At 45.9% G+C, this 22919-nt stretch overlaps 1 protein-coding gene across 6 annotated transcripts in view; it reads right to left on the minus strand.

Annotated features, from left to right (window-relative positions):
- Positions 1-997: 997 nt before the first annotated feature.
- The window catches only part of LOC119162346 (kinesin-like protein KLP2), a 117370-nt gene continuing 95448 nt past the window's right edge, over positions 998-22919 (minus strand). For 2 of the 6 annotated variants that reach the window (XM_075879728.1, XM_075879730.1), the window contains exons 2-7: positions 17503-17631; positions 16840-17008; positions 12926-13017; positions 10276-10365; positions 7839-7956; positions 998-1153 (exon numbers count right to left, since the gene is read on the minus strand). In XM_075879728.1, the coding sequence (XP_075735843.1) occupies positions 7871-7956; positions 10276-10365; positions 12926-13017; positions 16840-16967 (396 nt within the window). In that variant the 5' untranslated portion in view covers positions 16968-17008; positions 17503-17631 and the 3' untranslated portion in view covers positions 998-1153; positions 7839-7870. Of the gene's footprint in view, positions 1154-5582; positions 5669-7838; positions 7957-10275; positions 10366-12925; positions 13018-16839; positions 17009-17502; positions 17632-18839; positions 20785-21267; positions 21386-22919 lie in introns of those variants that run through there. The other 4 variants (XM_075879725.1, XM_075879726.1, XM_075879729.1 and 1 more) reach the window with 4 other exon arrangements.

Genomic DNA, 22919 nt, shown 5'->3' on the forward strand with positions numbered 1-22919 from the left:
GCAGCTAATTTTTGTACTCACCACATTGATCACCCAAGCACGAGCAATGAGGTTATTAACACTGCAATAGAGGCAACAATGACAACAGAGCACAAATAAACCTCACCGGCGTGTAGCTGCTGTGAATGAGTATTTTTCTTGCTGACAACTGCGGAACTAGTCGTTGTGCGCACTACACTTCGTTTGGTGTATCGGGAACTACCTCAACAGTGGTAGATCTTCACTGACTCCAAGGTAACTCTAAAATCGGTTTTATAGTTGTCAAACACCAATACATATTGCGAAAGCTCTGATAGATAAGTTTGTTACATGTGATTTTTGAGCATTATCCGTCATTTTTCGAGGAAAGAGAAAGCAATTTTTAGCTTACCTAAATCATTTATTGTGAATTCCAAGCCGCGTGCTGCGCTATAAAATTTGGCTCGCATGTTCTCGGGAGCCTCTATTACCAATCGGCCGCGGTTTCTAACCGTGCTCAAAAAGTGTTGCAGGGCCCCTTTATGTCACGGCTCGTGAGTGTGCCAGTGTTGTAAGTACCCTTGAGCCTCTTGTATGTTTATATCTTTCAAACATTAGGTTCTCAACCGAATGCACTGAAATTTCGCCAGCTTGTTTGTGAAAGCCAGGGAACAAGGATTGACACCCATTACACTGTATATTAGCGAAAAATGGGTGTCACGGCCCCTTTAATGAATTACCTAAGCGATCAACAACAATAGTAATGGCGATCTCACTTTATATAGCGATGCTTTTACAAATACAATGGATTTCATACGCTTTTGTTTTCAGTGGCCATATTGAGGAAAATAAATATTCTAACAATTTTTCTTGCAACAGAAGCCATGCACCAGCAGTAAAGTAGGATGGAAAAAGTCCCCGCTGCTATCAATGCTCAGTGTACCTAGATTAAGTTACTTTAAAAGAAGTCCCTACCAGCGTTGCAGCTTCCATTGATATCGCTGACGAAAACAGTGCCCCTATATAAATGGCAACACAATCTCTTATGTTCGTTTTATTTTTAACTTTCAGCACTCACAACATTGTCCCTAATCTGTAGATGTTTTTTTTCAGAGTCTTTGTCTAAAAGATCCCGGACGTTTTCGTTGTAGATTTCAATGTAGGAGATTCGTACCAAGCACTCCCATTCAGGCATCTGCAACAGAAAGTGCGCATTCTGGTTACCAAACACTTTGAACGATAGCGTCATTGTAGTAGTATTTTCAAGACAATTTGTTCTATCAGAGCCATGGCAGTGTAATTTCTGTGCAGATGAGCTGAATACGTGAAGTCTGCTAGCTAAACATCCTAACATCACAAATGACATACAGAACAGCGTCAGGCACTGGCTGCACACTAAGCACACTTATACAAAATATCAGCACCACTAATCATGTTCTACTCGATTCATGCAACCTCCTTCACCCATCTCTCTACGACGCTCTGGTCCTTGCTTGGTGAAACAACGTGCATTTGGGCTACTCAATTTTACCGAAATGTTCATGCAAATTCAATGATGATTATAGAATGAGTGGGAGACCGCCAGGCGGCGCCGTTTTGTTTGGCTGGCCGCATACAGTGCTCCACTTTCACGTGTTTTTGGCCCGTTACCGGGCCCCGCCCGTGTCTGGACAAGCTCACTATTCCTTCTAGAAGACTTCCGGGACACGCCGACACCATCCGGGCCCCGGTGTGACCCCAGGCTGGCGCCCCAGGCCCCTTCAAAAGTACGAAGCGGCGCGGCGCCGCGCTAACCCTAACGCGCCACGCCTGCACCTCCACGATGCAGAGTCCCGCCCAGCACTCGACACCAACGACAACTGACGCCCTGTCAGTAAGCCCAGCCTCCTCCGGTCGTACCGCTGATACAGCCGTGCCTCCGCTGTCAACATCTGGCAATGTCACCAGCCCCGCGCCGACAACAATACAGCAACAGGCAGCGTTCCTCAACAGCGCGCACGGTCCAGCAACGTGCAACGCTGGTTGCGTCTCTGCTACTCTCAGCTTGATAGCCACGCAAACGCCGGAGCCCGAGAGCCGTAATGCAGCGTTGGCGTTGCAATCAACCACGCCTGCTGCTCTCCCCGCCTTATCTGCGTCTGGCCTACCCATTGGAAATTCCGAGTCTGTCGACAAGCGCGTTTCGACGAGCGTCGTTCCTTCCATCGCCGAAGTTTTGCCTTCCATCACTTCAGCTGACGACTTATCGACGGAAATGGACTTCACGACATCGCAGGTCAACGAACACAATACGCCATCCCCTGGAGGCAGCTGGAACACCGTTAGTGCCAATCGAAAACCTGCCTCGACCACCCACCCCCGTTCCGAGCTCATCACCGTCGGAGTCCAACTTCCACATGGAACACTCACGCCGAAACTGCCTTTCTATGACCTCCTTTCTACCATCATAGCCGCCGCATATCTCTCTCCCAAGACCAGTGCGGAGGTCACCCTTCAAGCCAAACCTGCTCAGAGCCTTGTGTTTCTGAAAACGCACTCACCTCTCACTGCCCACCTCCTACTCTCTCTCACAAGTCTGGAACTTAATGGTAAGCCGATCACCATTAAGCCCTATGCCCCCAGTCCTACAATATCATGTCTCGGCGTCATACACAACGTCGGTGGTCACTTCACAACATCTCAGCTCTTGCATGACCTCGAATCCTTTACTTCAGATATACCCGCTGCACGTATGATGGGCTCCACCGAATCCGTCCTCATAACATTTGCTGGAACCATTATCCCTCGCTTTCTGTACTTCAAACGCGTGTCTTTCCGATGCCGTCCACATAAACCCAAGCCCCCTACTTGCACTCGGTGCCTTGCTATTGGGCACCGTGCTCATCAATGCCCCCCACACAGCGTTCCGGCCAAGTGCCGCCGCTGTGCGTCTCCTCTACCAGCAGATCCCGATGCTCACGTTTGCGCCCAACCCTGGTGCATCCATTGCCAAGTCAACACCCACTCATCTCTCGACTCCACCTGCCCCTACCATCTAGCTAAGCGATGCGACTGTGCCAAAGCAGCGTTTCTCCGTCGCACAGCCATGCGCCGAGCCACTCAGCCTTCACCGCCCTCCTCTTCAGCGCATGAGTTCCTATCACCTCCCGCAACATCCCCCCCGGGCCCATACGCCGCTAAGGTTAAGGAAACACCTCCCATGTGCACTTTTTCATCAAACACACCTTCACCATCTTTAAGTAACGAGAGCCGCTCCTTCGATCTGCGACTGGCTATGTTGGAGCGCAACCAGCGCGAGCAACAACGCGTCTCAGATGAGCTACAACAGAAAATACTCGCACTGACGCAGACACTCGCAACTACCACATCCTCTCTTACCTCTCAACTCACGGAGCTAAATAAGCAACTCACCACACTCACCGCCCCGACCTCCAGCTCCCATGTAACCAAATTGGCCGACATGGTCGAAACCACCACCACTGAGCATCACACTCGTTTGGTCCAGCTGGAAAATTCAATTGTCCGGATTCTTACAACCCTCGAAACTCAATCTAAGCAACTGGAATCTTTCACCTATATGCTTAACTTCCTGCAAGAGTCGCTTCCCCCGGCAAAAAAGAAGGAACGCGCACGCGTAGGCGCTTCCTCTACTTCAAAGACCTAGATGGCGCGTGAAAAAGACCTCGATATTTTGCAGTGGAACTGCCGCAACTTTCGTCATAATAGGACCCCTCTCCACCAATATCTTCTCACCCGCCAAACATTACCCCATTTTCTCCTTATACAGGAGACTTGGGTGGCCCTTGCCGTCCCGGGCTACCGTGCATTTCACGCTACGACGGGAAAGCCACTTGCGTCCATTTATGTACGCAATGACGTTCTCGTTGAACCACTAGACGTACCCTCCCCCCTCCTGAAACATTTAGTTGGTGTGGTCTATTACCAACCATCTGCCCGTATTTCTCTCGCTCTGATGTCATTTTACTACCCCCCTGTCACGTCCTCTTTGTTTAGTGCTCTTGGCAAATTCCTGCACTCCCTTCCATCGACCACCCATATCCTCCTTGGGGGTGACTTTAATGCTCCTCATAGGCTCTGGGGCTACCCCCAAACACTCAAACCAGGTCGCCTTCTACACTGCCTCGCACAGGAACGCCATCTTACCCTTCCTAATACTCCTGACACCCCTACTCGAGCGGGCACTGTTTCACAGCGTTCCACTACACCCGATCTCACGTTCTCTCGGAGTTCCCTTCCTTTTCACTGGCAGGTGTCCGCTGAAAATTTTTTCTGTGATAACTTTCTCATACACATCACCACCCCTCTTTCCCACAATAGGCGGAAACAACGAGTCGCTCACACTGACTGGGAAGCATTCCGTAATAACCTTTTGTCTGACTCATTTAAAACTTACGACGACTGGACGTCGCGGATCTCCACAGCAATGACATTTTGTAGTCGCCGCGCTCGTTTTCAACTCCCCATTCCTGACCCTGATCTTCACTTCCTACTCTTCCTGACGTCGTATGGCGACGTCATCAACGTTTGAAACGCGCTCTCCGCTCCCAGCCACACAACATCCAACTTTCCTTCCGAATTGATGCTCTGCGGGCTGAAATTATCGCTTACGGCACTTCTCTCGAGCACTTTCGTTGGAACACGCTGTGTGACGGCCTTGACTCCGCACCGCACTCGCGCTCTACATGGTCTCTGTTTAGGTCTCTCTTAGGTACCAAGCCTGCCGTTGCTCCCACCCTAGCTAAAGCTTTCGCTCAAGGGACTCCATCTGATGTGTTTGAAAATTTAAAATCTCTGTATCTCCCACCCCCCCCTCACACCTTCCTACCGAGATTACTGTGGCGAAGCTAACCCAGACCTGAACCACCCATTCACGCTCAGGGAGCTGGAAGCTGCCTTAGCCACTCAATCTACCCGCTCGGCACCCGGTGAGGATGAGATAACATATACTACATTACGTAATCTCCCCGACAACGCGAAGGAATTTCTCTTACACACATTCAACGAAGCATGGAACAGCGGCTGTCTTCCAAGCTCTTGGACATCATCACTAATTTGCATAATTCCGAAGCCGGGCAAACCTCCATCTCTCTCTAACCTTCGCCCTATCTCTTCGACGTCATGCGTTGGCAAGACTCTTGAGCGAATGGCCTTGACTCGATTGTCTGATTCTATTGAGGTGAAAGAGTTTTTCCCTCCTTCTCTTATTGGCTTTCGACACCACGTTTGTGCGCAGGACATGTTCCTTGTTCTTCAGCATACTTTTCTTTCACCTTCTCGTAGTCAGATCCATGCGCTTGTAACCGTCGATGTACGGAAGGCATTCGATGGCGTGAGTCATGACCACATACTCGCTCAGCTCTCCTCCCTGTCATGCGGCTCCCGCATTAATTCATACATCCGATCATTTCTTTCCAATCGAGTTGCTCACTTTAGAGTCGATACTCATTTGTCTAACCCGCACTCCCTCACCCGCGGCACTTCTCAAGGTGCCGTACTATCTCCTACTCTATTTATTATGGCTATGGCCCCCCTTGCCTCCCAACTGTCCCAAATACCTGACCTCCACCATATTTTTATGCAGAGGACATCACTCACTGGTGTACGTCTGGATGTCCCAGCCACGTGCAGGATACTTTGCAACGTGGCCTGGACCTTATCGCTTCCTTTCTCGCTACTGCTGGCCTGTCCCCTGCACCGGAGAAATGTGAACTACTTTTACTAAACCGGTCTCCATACCAGCGCTCCCATAATACCCTCATCTCCCTACATCTTTCTAGCTCTCTCATCCCCACTGTTCAGCAATGCAAAGTTCTTGGCTTCCCTATGCACGCGACAAAGAACGCGCCGGCCCTACATCACGCTGTGAGGACTTGCCACTCAGTGACCCACCTTCTGCGACGCGTTGTCACTCGGCAGTCGGGGCTCCACGAGGCTTATGCGTGCCGGGTTGCACATGCGCTTGCCCTTAACAAGTTCTTGTACTTCGTACTCTACGTTCATTTCACTTAAACGCAACTCAACACACTGGAAAGAACTCTATTAGGCCTCTTCAAGGCAGCTCTAAACCTCCCTCTCACTACCTCTACCACTAAACTCTTTACCACAGGCCTCTTTCATTCATTACGTTCTCTTATTTCTCTGCACCACGACTCCCAGATTGCCCGTCTTTCTCTCACTAGTCAAGGCCAATGGCTACTAGCCCAAGCCGGTATTCCTCACATTCCCGTTTCCGTTCCCACCTTGCTTTCTGCCGCTAGCACCGCTGCTTCTTATCTTCGCATCCTTCTCCTCCCATCCAATATGTCTCCCGTTCTTCACGCCGGCCGGCGTCATGCGGCAGCACAGCATCATTCTCCTCCTCTCTCTACACAGGGAGTTGCCTACACGGATGCCTCATACATGGCTCCTCGGGGCTCGTGTGGCTACGTTATCTACCATCCACACCTTTCGGCACCTGACACGCACACCAGCGGGCCATACTTACACCCACCAAATGTACTTTCGCTCGAGGTCCTTTCCATGGTCCATGCCATGCAGTCATTTTCCTCCCTCCCTTCTCTCCCCGAGTACACGATTTACTCCGACTCTCACGCTGCCATTCGTCACATACAGAACAACACGTTGCCCCCTGCTCTTCAACAGGAGGTCGAGCGAGCGGCATCTGCTCTTCAACCCTCCACTGTCTTCCTCTGCTGGGTTCCTGGGCATTCGGGTATTAACGGCAATGAGCTAGCTCGTCAGCTTGCCCGCGATATATTGCACCGGGCACCGTTCATTCCCTGGCCCACACCTTCGGAAGACAGTGAGAGCTCCGCGAATAACGATGCGCAGATCTCCTTGCGTTACACTATCAAGGAGGTATATCTCCAGCTCCGGCTCGACAAGCGTCTTTACCCTCCCCCTCATCCATCACTCACTGCGCTCGAGGCTCGAACTCTACGGCACATCCAAATAAACTGCTTGATAACCCCCTCTCGCCTTTTCCTTTATAAATATAGGTCTAACACCTGTTGTCCTAATTGTCCCTCCCCATACGCTGACCTGTCACACTGCCTGTTTTACTGCCCAACTGCTCAGCAATCCAGCTATTACCCTCCCCCATCCCTTTCCATCCCCTCCTGGCTCGACCAGATCAGCGCCGAAGGGGAAGAAGAACAGCGTTGACTGATCGCACAGGCGGTCGAAATGCTCGGCCTGTAAACTTGGCTGAATAAAAGTCTATTACTACTGCCACTAGAATGATTCAAAACAAGCATGTGTATTAGAAGATTGACAAGGGTAACAAGAAGAACCGGCTTGACAGTGCAGACATACCGTTATTCATTGCCAAAAGTATTAACTTGGTAAATAGAAAAGAAATAACTGTCAAAGTATGAAGTAATAACGGTTAAATAAAAACAAAAATTTATTGCGCCATTTATTAGTGAAATATTTCAAAAATGAAAGCAGTGAGAAGCCTATATTCACTGAACGCTGGGTTTGTTAGGCCAGAGGGCCGGTAACGGGTGTCGTATAATAGCATTTTATCATCAGCGTTTAAAGAGCACATTTTCAGTCAACGCGTGTCCCTAATATAGTTATGTCGCTACATGCCCGTCCCCAGCAAGATGTTTCGGAGCCCCTCATTTTTGAAGTCATGCGAAAAAATCTCATACTAGCTCATGCTCTCATAATGGCAGGCGAATGATTTTCGCGACAGCCCTGCGCATATTCCTCCCGCAAAATTTTGCATGGAGGCTGTTTTATATCAATGCTATCTGAAATTGGGCCTTTGGCGCAGTCTCAAAGTTTCGCTGCGAACTCGAGATCCAGCGTCGATCGAATGGCCAAGCAAGAAGGGCTCATTTTAAGAGACTCACTTTTTGGATGATGTCGAAGATAGCATCAATTCTTAAGAAAATAAGGCCAGCTGCTCGATACTTCCCATCATGGTTTGAAACTTCCCAGACGCCATTTGACCAAACGCAAAGATGGTCCCTGAAAAAGCAATGAGAAAATGTGGGTTCTAACACATTCATGCAGATGTAGAAACGCATCTGCTGGTGCATCAAAAACTTCCCAATTTTCCAGAGATATGGCATTTGGGGCATACAGAGACCGTATAAAAAATATCAAGAGCAAATTTTTTGCCGACGTGATTTTGCGTGACAGCGCGCTCGCGCTAAACTTAAAACGAAACTTCAAGGACGCGCCAAGCACCAGCCGCCTGCAAGCATTCATACAGGTTAGGTAGCGTTATAACAGGGTTAAGCTAGCCATAATTTGTGCAGCCTATCAAAAAGAGATCATCATAATAACAGGTATGTGCATAGAAATTGAGTAAATCCTACTGCTCAACACACTGGTTCACTAAAAATGAGGAAGGCAACAGTTAGCCCAACCATTCCCTTTTGGCTATATGGGACCAGCCATGAGAAACATCACGATAACTTTTAACACTCTTACAGTCCCCACTTCGCACCAGAAGACTACGTAATAGATATTTCCAAAACTAAAATCATCATTTAAAGGACGCTACCGCGGGAGACAAGGTGCTGTCACGGCAGCCCGAACGCATACGCTTTAAGGAGTACAGACACGAAACAAATATTTTCGACTTGTTTCTCTACATGAAAACATTGTGGATAAGAATTCTCAATACAGTGTTGGGAGTTGAGAACGCATTGCACATATTTTTAACACTGCCGCCGTAAAGGGGAACTCCAGGGCGTTTTCAACCACACATAGGTAATGATGTTTTCAAAGACCGTAGTATTGAAAGTCGTGGATCAGCTGGGGTGGTTATTTTTGTCCAGGCACTCGTCAATCATTTTATTTAAGCTATGAACAATGAGTCAAAACAGAAACCCAAACGGGGAGCTCCTCCGTCCTCTATGGTGGATATTGGATGACATCACGAAATTCACTATACCCTCTCACAGCTGGCCATGGTGTAAACATAGCTAACGTACCTTTTCCAATGCCCGAAAGGCAAGTTTGCAATGTCAGCCGATGCGGAATCAGTCTGTGCCAGCTCATCTGAACAACCAGTGACAAGTTCAGCGATAGTTGCAGCTAATATACGAACGGGTAAGCATCTTACGTAAATATTGTAAAACTCTACGTAACGGACGACTAACACTGTATGCCGCTGACAAAACTAAACTGTGCTCGTGTCGTCGTCGCCTCGTAGAAAATAGCACGCACTGCATCAGTCTGCTGGAAAAGGCGGGGTTTCGAAAAAGGGTAGGCACTTACGTCACACACAAAGAGCGACCCGCGTTTACAAGTGCAAGTCCAGAAGATCCGACTAACCTTAAAGTTTGTTTTCTAAAAAAACTGAATGACTTACGGTTATATAATTTGGTCCATTGCCACGGTACCGACAAAAACACATGCTCGCAATTTTGTTGCAATCACTGAATATATAAAAAAAACACCGGAGTTCCCCTCAAGCCAATTGCGGTATCAAAAAGGTAGCTTGCAGTAACGTGTCGACACAAGTCTGACACTATGGAAGGCGGACACTCGTGAAAAAGCACAAGCACCAGCTCTGTGATTTGCCGTTGGTTGCGCCTGCTTCACAAAAACAAGGGTAAGCAAACTGTCGTCCAGTGACTTCGAACGTGATTTCTGCGATTTTGGCTTCATGCAAGGCTAAGACTTCTCAAACCAAGCGAACTCTGTTGGCTCGTCGCGATAATGTGCACAGAAGTGGGGCTGGTTTATATTTCTGAGTCACAAAAACTCTAAAACGAAAGCAGAATATTTCATACATGTCAGGTTCTATTGTGTAGAGTGTTGATAGTGAATATCACAAAACCAAAAAAATGTCCCTTTTGTCGCACCTAAATATCATGCTGGTGCTTATTTAAGCACGCAATCTGCCTTCGAGTCGTGAAAAAACTGCGGGCAGAAGTGCATGAACGTTTAAGGCATCTACTTTGAAGACTTTTCAAGCACTGTAGCAATATATCTACTAAAGTATTTTTGCAAACATTTTCTCAATACTTTTTACACAAACCCAGTATACAGAGAGTTGAGCCAGTTAGTCACATTGAAAACTGAAATTTCAGTTTCAAAAGGTATGCAAGGTGTATTTAAGTTAGAACCCAGTTTTTAGATATAAATAGCACAAATTGAGGCTCAAAATTTTAAATTAACAACTTTTCGCAGATATAAGTGCAATGAAAAATGTCGCTCATTTTCTATCCCTATTCCTTCCATGACTTCTCTTCAAAAAGCGCTGCCAATAAGAAAATCAACACAGACACAGAAAAGGCTCTCCTAGTTCACAATGGACATCATGGATCTCACCATTGAAGCCAAGCATGACGGACTCCACAATCGGATGGCAGTACTGTTGATAGACCTGAAGGTTGGTGCTACTGTAGTCAAAAACATGGTCTGTTGATAGACAGGTGGAAAAAAACGAAAATAACTCAAGCTGTGTTGAAATTTGTTCTCCAAGTCTGAACACTAACGCACACACACCAAATTTTCTAAATGCTCATTTCAATTTTATGCAGACAGACTTAGAGATATCAGAAGAACAAAAGCTAGCCTTCTTTCCCGGAAAAAGCTCCACTACGAATCAAAATGAATTTTGTTAATCTGCAGAATACTTCAATAAACTTTTGAACGAGGTAAGCTAGCATACAAATATCAGGTGAGACTGGATTGTAGGCAAATGCCTCTTTTGTTCTGCGCCTTCTTATGATGACATCTTGATTTATGAGCATAAACTAGAGGTTAAGAAGGGCTTTTTTAGTGTTTTATAGTGTCTATAAATGCCTATTTTTGGTGTTCGTGCTTAAATACATATGAAGGCCTAAAAATTCTAATTTTCCAAGTGAGCGCCTGTAGGAGATCTATTTAGGTACAAATTTTCTTTTCAAACATGGTTTGAAACTGCTATTTATGTAAATAAGACAACAAGGATATTTCCAAACAATGTGAGGTTCAGCAAGATTCTCTAGTTGCAACAACTTCCGCAAAACAACCGCTAACCGCAGTGAAATGGCACTCGCTGTCCACTATACGCCATAAAGCTGACATGCTTCGATCGCTTGCAGAAAAGGCATGAGGAGTGCAAAAGACGCTATTTCTGCAGCCCTGATTGGATGCATGTCTTAGCGTCTGCAGTGGAATGAGGAGAGAGAATTAAAGATGAGATAAGAAAACAAAATTGGTGTCTATGGCTTAAGACGTAGTGACCACCTTCTAAAACAGCTGTCCAGTGTTCTGAAGGAACTGAACGCCCCCTGAAAACCTGGGTGTTCTTCCGGTGGGAAAAGAACAGCAGATTTTTCTGTGAAGTCGTGGTTAGGTGGCAACGAATCAAAAACCATGGAAGGCCACTCATGTTATGGTCTTGTTGATTACGGGGCGGCAAAGGCCGCCAAAGTTTTATACTTTATACGGCAAAGGCTGCGACAATCACCGCCATGTTTACAATTACCGGTGCACATATTCACCTATGCCTGAATACGCTTGTGCCGTATGAAATCCCTTGGCATATGTCTTCAAGGGACAAACGTGTAAAACTACAGAACATGTCTGCGAAGTTTGTCTTAAGCAATTACTAAAAAATGACTGCTGTACCAATACGAAATATGAACTAGAATGGAACCTACTACATCGCGTCGAATTAAACTGCGGTTACACCTCCTATGTCAAGCATTTTTAGGTAAAACATCAATTCAAAAATGAATATATCTAAACAGTCCTTTTCACGCAATGTAATTAAAATTTCAGGGTGTCATATCAGATATATTATTTATATTAATTCTTTTTTTGTAAGTGTCACATCTGAATAAAATCGCTTATAAAAAAACAAGTGTGCTGTATCAATGAAGGTGTGTTTTCTTTGACATTGCAACCCATCTGCTGCAGCACCATCGGGTAAAAAGTGTTAAGTGCACGCCGCTGTTGTTTATGATTTGCTTTATTACTCATACCTCTTAAGGTGGTATATAAAGTTGTAGTTAGACACTCTATGTTCATGCATGCCCAATGAAACGTGCTCTAAAACGGTGATTTTTCCAATTGGTTCATTAGGAGCCAAAAAAATTGATGCTGCACGTCACTCCCTCAATCTGGGGCGCACGCCCGCGAGAAGGGCAAGTGCCATTCAGTAGACATTTACCACTTTTTCTATGACATGTAGCGTTGGAAATTTTAACATACACGATCGCGACTGCCAAGTGCATTTATCACGCTTGCCAGCTCGAAATGCACAAGTCTAGTGAGGGGCTCTCTGAGGTGTTCACCGACAGGGGAAATATTGATCCCAAGCGATTAGACCGGGCATCTCTCCCTTCTCGTGTATCAGTGTTCAGGCTATTTTCTTCTGGACTGCCCGCCCCAGCCATGATGAATCAAAAGAGACCCCGGAGAGTGTTGATTAGACGGTGGACACTTGAATCGCAATACTAAGCAATTAGACGAAATTTGCGAATCTCGGGAAATGCATGCCTCGTTCAACCGTTGGTGTGCTTGTGCTATCATAATTATAATCGTTTTTTTTTTCTTTTTATCATACATACAAGTCACCAACGTCTTTGTTTCAAAGTATCACAATTTTCGTATTATGTTTAGTGCAGATATCGAAGATTTCAAAGGTCTAAAACAGTGTTTTACCTACCTGTCTTTGGCACGTACACACACATTTTAGTGCCTAAAACCTGGCATCTAATTATTACCCTCTGATAGAAGCAGGGCAGCATCTGTACTGGCGAAGACAAGTATTTTTGCCCGCACACTGGCCCCAGCAACGATCCCGGCGCAACGTCTATCATGTTAAGCTTCCAACTTGTTCTCACTCAAAACAATAATATGTACAGAAACAAATGCAGCTTAGCAGAACTTGTGAACAAAACGCAGCTAGACAAGTAAAACATGCAAGCCTGCACAAGCTTCTGTACTAGTGCTGTAACAAAAAAAGAAAAACTTAAAGCAAACCAACCGAGTATGGGATATCTGGTGATGTTTCTAGACTCCATGTTTATTCTGTATTCCTGTGTCTTCCAGATGGGCTTTTCGCCATTTTTTGTATCCCTGGAAGAAAAAAGGCTCATTGGTAAAACAAGCAAGTGTGTTATACAGTATCAGACCTAAGAATAATGATCTTGCAGTTTTATTCATTGTATTCACATCTTGTCTGATCGCACACAGCCGTCCAGGCCTGGGAGATTTGAACAAATTTACTAGGCACGCCTCTTGTTTTCTCGAGGCATTTATCATTTGAATCATGTAGGATTGGCTTTTTAATTTTTCTCTGCTATTAGGAAAGAAACAAAGCAATATTGTAATTTGTTTTCCCTGTACAGTCGAAGGTTAAAAACTATACCACGCTGTCTTTTTCTTTTATGTTGCATTACTTTCAGCACAGCGACTATTTTGCAAGAGCACGTCCATGCGAAATTCCAAGATCTATATTTAGCATGTTGAACTTTTGGCTCTGTTGCATCTCATTTTTACTCCTTTATTCATGAGCCAGACATGATACTAAATATGCGGACTGTTAGAAAAGTATCCAATCTTTGGTGGAATAAAAAAAAAACTGGCGTAATTGGAGTGGTGGAAACTTAGTTAATGTCAAAGTAGTTTCCTTGGGACACCACAATCTTCTCCCAGTGGTTCTTCCATTGTTGGAAGCATTCTGAGAAGGCTTCTTTAGGATTCGAGTATAGATCAACATTCGTTGCAGCCATAATGTCCTCCCTTGCCTGAAATCGCTTTCCTTCAATGTCCTCTTGAGCTTGAGAAACAGCCTGAAGTCACAGGGGGCAATATCAGGAGAGTGAAGAGCTTGTTGATCTACAGGATTGACAATTCACCTCAATAGTGTGAACTAAATGTGTGAAATGTGCAGGAGCATTGTTGTGATGGATGCACCAGTTTTTTTTTTGTACCACAAGTCAGGTACTCGCACCGCCAAGCATCACGTAGGCAATGAAGGACATCCCTGTAGTAAGTACTCTTTGGTGATTGTTTGGCCCTGTGGTGCGCACTCGTGATGTACCACATCATGGTAGACAAAAAAAACACTCAGCATCACTTTGACATTGCCGTAAACTTGGCGGGCTTTGGTCTTGGTGACGTCGAACCCGTACCCGTACACCCAAGACTCGTCACCAGTGATAATGGTGTCCATGAAATTAAAGCCACTGCTTGTGAAATCCAGCATGCCCTGTGAAACAAACACGAAGTTGCTTTTGCTACATCATGAGCAGTTTCCGCACAAATTTCGCCCGACCCTTCTGCACTTTGCCGAATAGTCACACGACGTTCCCGCATCACCACAGTGTTTACTTCGGCAATGACCTGGTCATATTGGCATGTTGATGGTCGATCAGAGCATGGCTCGCTTTCCGGTAACGTGCATCACCTTTAAACCAGTCTTACCACCCATTCATCTGTGTGCGGCTCATTGCGTCGTCACCAAACCCATCATGATCGTTCCAATAATTTCCACTTGGCTATCGCCTAGTCACTCCGTCATTTTCTTTGCAATGAAAAACCAATGAGGGCACTGCGCACTACCTCCCTCAAACGCTCCATCTCAGTGACTGCCGCTATTGGCAGACGGGAAAGCATTCCCGCATGAGCAAAAAGGTTCAAGGTCTGCTGATGCAAGCTTCAAGTCTGTCGGGTGCCCACAAAAAAAAATAAGGTCGGATACTTTTCTAACAGACCTCGTACGAAAAACAGTGTGCGTTTCATGTCTTTTATAAACACAACGAGCTCGGCCAGATGGTGTATATGCACCACGCCTGAAGCACCCCTTCGGTAGAAACTAGTTCATCGGGACAATGTCAAGGGGTATGTTTGTACTGCAACTGCATCCCTTCTCTCGTTGCATGTGGTGCACGTGCTGTATCGCAACACGTGCACCAGATGTATGAAGATAGCCGCACAAATGCGCTACTGTGGGAGAAGCACGTGCCACTGAACGTGCTTCTGCGCAAATATGAGCACAATGCTGATAACGAAGGGATCTTGAACGGCAAGGTCAATCAAACAACTGATACAGCAAACTGAAGACTCAAATTTTGGCACAAAGTGTGAGTGACGTAGAGAGGAAGCTTTTGGCTGAGAGTCTCAATACAAACTAACTTTATTGTTCATTCAACTCGATAGACCAGGGCGACCGGTCCCCCTTCCTCTCTCTCTGCACGCCTTTCTTGGCGGTGCAGAAGAGGGGAAAGGAAACCGGTCTGAAACATGCTGGCAGTGCCAACAGCTGCGCTTTAGAGTTCACCATACATTGTCTCGGATAACTGGTAGAAACGATTTAGTTTATTGAGAGACGTATGTACTGTTATTCTGGCTCATGCCTTACATTAGCGCAGCAAGCTTTCTTGTTTTACAAGAGCACTAATCTGTATACAATTATTACTGAACGCCCTTCCTATGGCCTAGGATAAACTACACATTGAGCAATAACACAACTTTAATCATCAGTTGGCGAACTGACCCGAATGCCCTTCTGTAATAGAGTTGCCTCATGGACTTGTACAGGTACAATTCACAAAACGCACTCATAACATCAGGCATCTTTTACCATTCAAAAATTACCTATCACAAGTATTCTTTAGGAGCAATATTGTAATGCGCACATAAACACAACGGCTTTTGTTGTCATCTGGAGGTTCAACACACCTTCCTGAATGTATCTAACCAATGTACCTCTATGTGCAAATTCTATAAAGGGTACCCGAAATAGTACAGCAGTTTCACTGCAGCTAGAGTGAATCATTTGTTGTAAAATTTAGGTGTAGCACCTCCAATAGTGACGATCATTCAGCCATTTTTCAAGCCATGCTTTTTTTATTCAACTTCGTCGCTGGGTGCCACAATTCGCACATGTGGAATAGCTCCACAGTTCGCAATAGTGCGGCAGCACAAGGTATATAACACAGGCCACACTCCACATTTGTCCGGTTGATCTCAGTCTCGACCTCCCCCCCCCCCCTTAGCCGAGAAGCCAGGTATATCAGTTGCATGAGTGGCGTGAAAAAACCAAGCTACTTACGCAATGCTTGGGCGGCTCCCTGATTTCGTGTACGTGTTCTCTAGCGGTAAACTATGCAATCAATGGAATACATGTTAGCACTCCACAAGCAACCACAACATGAAGTGGTCGTTCAGAATCGAAGTTGGGCGTTTGTGACCTTATGCAAGCCACAACGCACACGCTAATGTTCCTGAATCTTGTGCTTTCCGAGTGGTTTCTTGAGAGCAGCGGAGTCTAGCTTCCAAATCACAAGGCTGAATTTCGAATTACGGCCATTCTCTGGCTCAGACGTCAGCAACAGTTACGAAAAAGGGAGTGCACGCCAAGAGACTTCAATTTCTAAGCATTTACTATCATAAGGCAGGGTTGTAAGATATATTTTTCAGGGGGAGGGCACTTTCTTCATCTAAAGTGGGGACCAGGCAGGCAAATGCTCATTTTGCGCTACGTATGAATGACGAAAAAAAATTTCGGCGCACGGGCCTTGAGTTCCTCCCGCTGGCTACTACCCCGTGACCTAATCGGAACGTGACTGCAAAACTTCAAGCACAGCGATTAATTTCCTATGCCTCCGTTACTGCGCCTCCATCACAGTCGTATAGCTACCAACTCTTTACCCGCAGATGTGGCTATTGGGCCGACATGGCTCGGTTCGCTTGACACCCGGTGCCGCGGTTGACAGTTATGCTGTGAAGTCGACGCAGTTCCAGCGTTCAATACTTACGTAGCACGTCATGCATTTTTCAAGTAGCACAATCGGAGATATAGACGCAACGACAGCTCGTACAGCAAGCAGTAAACAATTGGTGGAAACCAGATAACGAGAGCGCGGCTGCATGTTTAGCTTTGCACCAACTCACCTCTCAACAAGCGGCCTGACCCTCTCTGCCACCTTGATGTCCGGTGGAGTATTGGCATTCCAGTTCCCGGCGGTGGAGTCGATAAAAGACCTCGCAGTTAGGAGAACAGGATTTCCAGGGTAGGACATCCGAAGGAAAATCAGCAGCGCCGTTCGGATGTGTAGAGCCTCTGATCGTTTGAAAGAAGAGGAGCAGTCAATGACGTCACAGCAGCTCCGAAGAAAGAAACACGTTTTACGTTTACTCCTCTGCCTAATGAATACACAGTCATAATAGTTTTAAAATATTTGCAGTTTGCCCAAAAATAAACTTTTTTTTATTTCTTCATTGCGAATACTTCAAGTGCTAACATTTTTTTTTATTATTTATGCAATGTGGATTTGAAATCTAAAATACAAGCCCCAGCCGCATCTTCAAATGTACACAGCATCGAAATAAAATGTTAGGCGTTGTTTATGCAAGAAAAGCGTTTAATCAAAAAGAACTGTTCTACACTGAAAATGAGTCGTGGAACGCGGGCATTTTGAGAACGCATAAAACACTGATAGCCGCGAAGAGGAAGAAAAGCACAATTCATGCACTGTGATGCCGCCCTGCTGCCGAGGTGAAAGTGAATAGCACAAATTTTTATGTTTATATGAGAAAAGGTGCTGCATGACGTGCCCTTGGTGTGTGCGACGTTCAGTGGGAGCGCTGGAAGCAACGTTACGCTGGAAGGTCCTCTCAGGTTACTCCCAACAGTGGCGTTGGCAGAGGCTTGGGCGTGCACTTCGTATGTGCGTATATATGTGCCTTCGGGAAAAAACATGCAAGAACAACATGGTTAAAACAAAAACATTTAACGTCAAAAGAAAAACACACATGCCAGGCCTGTGCGGAAGGAGCAGAACCGTCACAGTAAAAGCTAGAACAGCGGCCTTTCAGAGACCTTTTAGGACAGTCATTGGGTAACTGCTGCAAGCACACTTGCTGGGTACCTACTACGGCATTAGTACTAATAATTTTTAGGTTGTATGCCGGCAATCTCTGTGCTATTCTTTGTCATTCTTCGGAAAAGTGGGTATACGCTAAGCACTAGTAAGGCATTTTGTGCCAAGCCAGCGGCTGATGACGATCAGGAATTATGCCTGAAGTGTGTCTGTGCCACAGTTAATAGGTGATCAAAAACAATCTTTTGTAGTGGGTTGGAGCATTGGACGGCCCATTCGTTACGGTATTCGCCTTGCGTGACGCCTGGTTGTTCTTCTGCTGTTCTAAAACGCTTAACTAATCATAATGAAGCGAATCCTTTCCCGACCTCAAGCCTGCCTAAGGCAAGTTATCGAACAAGACCCACGTACCGGCGTGGCTCAGTGGTAGAATATTGGGCTGGTGCTCAGCGGACCCGGGTTCAAGCCTCACTGTGTCCTTGGAACTAGGTTTCTCTTTCCTGCGATAGTGGCTACCAACCACAGCGGCGGCAGCGGACAACTATGGCGCCACGCGTGATCCGAGTTGTGATCTCATTCTTGCTTTCGCTGTAAAAAAGCTTTGCCGGAGGGGCAAATGACCCCTTTCATTCCCGGCGACCATGAAAGATCCTAAAGGACACCAGATTCGCAGTGCTTGCATAAATGAAGGTGAAGTCACAACATGTTACTCACAACGACTCCTCTGTTATCACCAGTCTTGATATGAAGCATTGGTCGATATTTGAGCCGCAATAATTGATGTTGTAAAAACCTGCACTTGAATCAATAGGAAACACAATCGACCTGGCCCGTAGCCCAAAAAAAAGCCCTTGCCCTCTCCTCCCCTGCGAAATTCAGAACTAGGGGGATTTATCGACGACAAATAATAACAATGGGTGTATCTGAAGCAAGCCCGTAGCCAAGAGGAGGGGGGGGGGGGTTTAATTGGTAAACAGCGCGAAAAACAACAGGACGCACTGAAACTAGGGAACCCACACAACGCTGTGTGCGTTCTCTTTTTTATTGGTGTTGGTAGTGAAACTTTTTTACCCAAAAACAGGTCCTGAAGGACACACGGCTAGACGCCAGGTGTAGAGGGCATCTCTCACGTCGGGACAGAAGGCCCGAAGTTCTCTGCCGCCTCGCAGGCCTCCTGGACAGCCGCATATCGTTTGCTAGTGAAGCACTCCTTAGCACCTTGGCCAACCGTTCCTTGTTCCTGGCGTAAGTGACACCAGATACACAACCACAAAGCATCTGGTTCAAATCTACACTTTAGCAAAACTGTTCACCTAAAAGTTGTCCATCGTATTGTCTAGATTGATATGCTTCATGCGCCCTTTTTATGCGCCCTGTAGCTTTTCGCGCTGTTTTCTAAGCGTGTCCAAACAACAAGCACAGCCATCCACACTTTTGGCTAAGGTAAATGGCCTACAAGCAACTCCACCTCGAAAAAATTGGAGAGGGGGTGCTATTTTACATAGAGTAAATAATAAAAATAGGCGTTGTCAAGGCCTTCCACAAGTAGCACCCCCCCCCCCCCACCTAAAAAAAATTTCTGACTATGGGCATGGCGTCGGCTTAGCACCCCCCTTTCATCTTTATTTTTATTGGCGGTGGGGGCGGGGGGTGAAGGAGAAAATTTTACCATGTTTGAACGTGTTCTGTATACATACAAATACTGAATTAGAAATTTTCAGGGGAGGGGGTGGCATCTGCTCCTTTGCAGATAAGGGTAATCGTCTCATTCAACGTGGATTGAACTTAGGTATTGAAGAGACACTAAAGAGGATGAGCAACTTGGTTTAGATTGAGAAACTGTATTGTGAGAACTCTAATGCCAAATGTCCCACTCTCATAAGGTCACTATTACCAGAGAAAATCATGGCACTTTCATCATAAAATTCAAAATGAAATTCAATTCCAATTTATTATTTGATAGTTTTGTATGATCAGTTATTTTGTATAATTTTGTATGATTTTTGTTATATATCTAATATATATACTTATGGTATATTTTTTTGTTTTATTGTATCGCTCGCTCAACATCATTGCTTAATCAAAAGCACATACTCTTTTGCTTCTGGGTATTTAATTCCGTTTTTGTCCCTTCCCTGTTGTAAAGGTCTGCGAACCTTGAGCACCTGATAAATCAATAAATTAGCATTATTGGAAGCCATGTCGCTGCTAAAAATAATTGCAAACAGCGGCATCGAAGACATGCCTGATGGCATCTTACGTTTCTAGAGGCTGAATGCATTGCGGTGGAGCTTGTCAATGCCATGTTCAAATCGCTTCAAAAGAGAAGCCCATCGGCGACTATGATTTTCGTTACAGTTCTTTCATTGCGCAAACGCACAACTTCATCACTTAATTTCGGATTCATCTCTAAATTCATCATCATCATTCATCACTAAATTCGGATTCATCAAGTTCATCACTAAATTCGGATTTTTTTGTTAAATACGCCTTCTCGGGCACATGTGCGTTTATATCTATAACCCGCACTGCACAATATAAATCCTTAAGCAAGCCCAGAAGACCACCGTTATTTGCACAGATCGAGCTCATTGATGTCCTCGTAGATGTGCTCCTTTTCAGGTGCGGGTATAGTAGAGTCGACCACTTCTTTTGGTTTGGCAGAGTCGGCCCCTTCCTTGGGTTTGGCACCGTGCGCCGCTGCGGAGACGTCGCGTTTCTTGCCGCTCCATTATGTAGTCATCTCGACGTCGTCCAGCTCAGGGACGGACGCGTAGGAGATTGCAGCCGACGCGTTTTAACGTGACAGCGTTAAAGAGCTCGTGTTGCAGAAAACCCGCGGCCGGCGTCAGCCCCTTTGGTTGTGAGCGAAAAATCGTCTGTGCGTCTGCGACTGAAAAATCAAGTTACCGAGACAGGCTCGGGAGACCGCTAATTGTCCACGTGAGCGCGCGCGATCACCCTGGAAAAGCTGCGCATTCGGAGAAAAAGAAATGCTCAAGGTCACGAGGCACGGTAGTTTCTTTGCCCTGCCCCCCCCCCCTCCCTGCTTAGCTTCCAGTACTTTTGTCGTTACGAAAGAAGACGTAATGCAATTCCGGCATGCGACAAACCTTTGTAACTCTACTCGCACAAAGCGAATTCTTAAAATTTTTGCGGCATTGAATTCGTGTGGCAATAAGCTCTTCTAGTGAATTCATTCCATGGTTACTAGAAAAAAGTGTTTCAGGGCCCCTTTAACGCATTTTGCCCAAATGTCTCTCGACGAAAACTTGCCCATTCAGCGATAATAGCGCGCGCTGGTCCAATGTACTGTGTGCTTGCATTTGTATGTACCAAAACATGAATAATTATGCACTAAGCGGTTGAAGGGTGATCTAGGGCCGGATTTCGCTATCGCATCCAACTCTTAAAGGCGAAACCTAAGGGTAACCCAAATTTTGTGTCATGCAGGTGAAGGTAAGACTTTCGGTAGCTGGGCACTTCGACGTCGTCGTACACACTCTCGTTCACGTGCTCAACGGGTTGGCCAGTATTTGAAACGGAAGCGGGGGCCCCGACGTCCCTGGCGGCAGCTGCTCGCAGAAGGACTAGCGTTTGGGAGGCCTCCTGCACGGCTGCACGAATGTTGCACAACGCTATAGAGTCACTGTATAGGCTTATAACGTGCACAAAGTTTTAGAATAAGAATAAGAATGCTTAGAGTAAGAGCGAGCAGAATAAAACACATGGGCATTTGCGTTGCCTCGACATCATTCTTGTATTATCACACACAGTTTTTTATAATGAACAATATATAAGGCCTAGATTACACTTCCAACTCTAACAAGAAGAAAAGAGAGAGCATTTGACGAGCATTTGTGTCTCACAAATATAATTGTCATTTATCGCACGTGCTTCCCTTATATCGGCTATGATGATCCAGTGATTATGATTCTCGACTGCTGACTCAAAGGTCGCGGAATAGAATCCTCGAGATGGTGGCCGCATTCGATGGAGGCGAAGTGCTGAGCGCCCATGTTCCTATAGCTTTGTGTGTCCTTCGAAGGACACCACATGGTTGAAATTCACAGAGCCCTCAACTACGGCACCCCTCAGAATCGCATGGTGCATTTTGGACGTTAAACGCAACAATTATTATCGACAGTACTGCATGGTAGAAATATAGGAGAAATTTGGGATAATTGTAGGTTCATGCTTGGAATGTAAAAACAGCGCGAATTAGAGACGACGACTAAAGAAGACACGACACAGGCGCTGAACTGGCCACAAATAAATTATCGGAAGGCACAAGCACATATATCAAGCTGCCAACCTGTAGATACGTGGCATGGCGTCTGCGCAGCAGAGCAAACATGGCACAAACATTACCTTATAGTGACGAATTGCAGCACGTGTTTTACACCCGAGAAAAAAGAACAAACCTGAACCCAAGTACCGAACTTTTAGCTTCTTTAGCTTCTTTTTGCGAAGGGCTACAGATGCTTTACTCGTGCACCTTTATCCCACCTTTTCAATGTAAAATGGTTTCTATCACCCCCCCCCCCAACTGCAATTGTCCCTATGGCCAAACAAACAAGAGGCTTCCTCTGATATCGGCTGGCCCTGCTTCTCGTAGCACCATCAAAGGAGGCACCGATGAAGCGCCTAGATAATTGATAACGGCCTGAACATTATCTGGACGCACTGGTATTGCGTTTTTCACTACGTAGCGGGGAGAGTGTCAGCACCTGTATATTCTTTCACCGTGCAAAATATTTCTTGCTCTTCGGGCTGTAACGCAGACGGATGCCAAATTTTTCACTCCATTGGGCATATGCTTCGGTGCTGAAAATTAGCGAGATACTCGTATTTATGGGCTTAATGAACACCGAAAAATACTGTTCCTGCAGAGACTCAAGCGCATTTCAAAGCTGGGGACTGAAACTGGTTTTACGGCAGAAACTAAGTTCGTTTTATGACAGAAACAATATCGAAAAATAATGAATATGTCTTGCGGCTGCGCTGTGATGTGCACGATAAATAACTTGCTAGAAAATGCGGGCCAATCGCGCTCCCTGCACAATTGCCTACCCAGTGACTCTACCACGTATAGCCCGTTCCTACAGCAGTAATTTACGCATTTGGACTGGATGGTTCCTAATAAGGAAC

This window comes from Rhipicephalus microplus, chromosome X (assembly GCF_043290135.1).
Source record: "Rhipicephalus microplus isolate Deutch F79 chromosome X, USDA_Rmic, whole genome shotgun sequence".
NCBI lineage: Eukaryota > Metazoa > Arthropoda > Arachnida > Ixodida > Ixodidae > Rhipicephalus > Rhipicephalus microplus.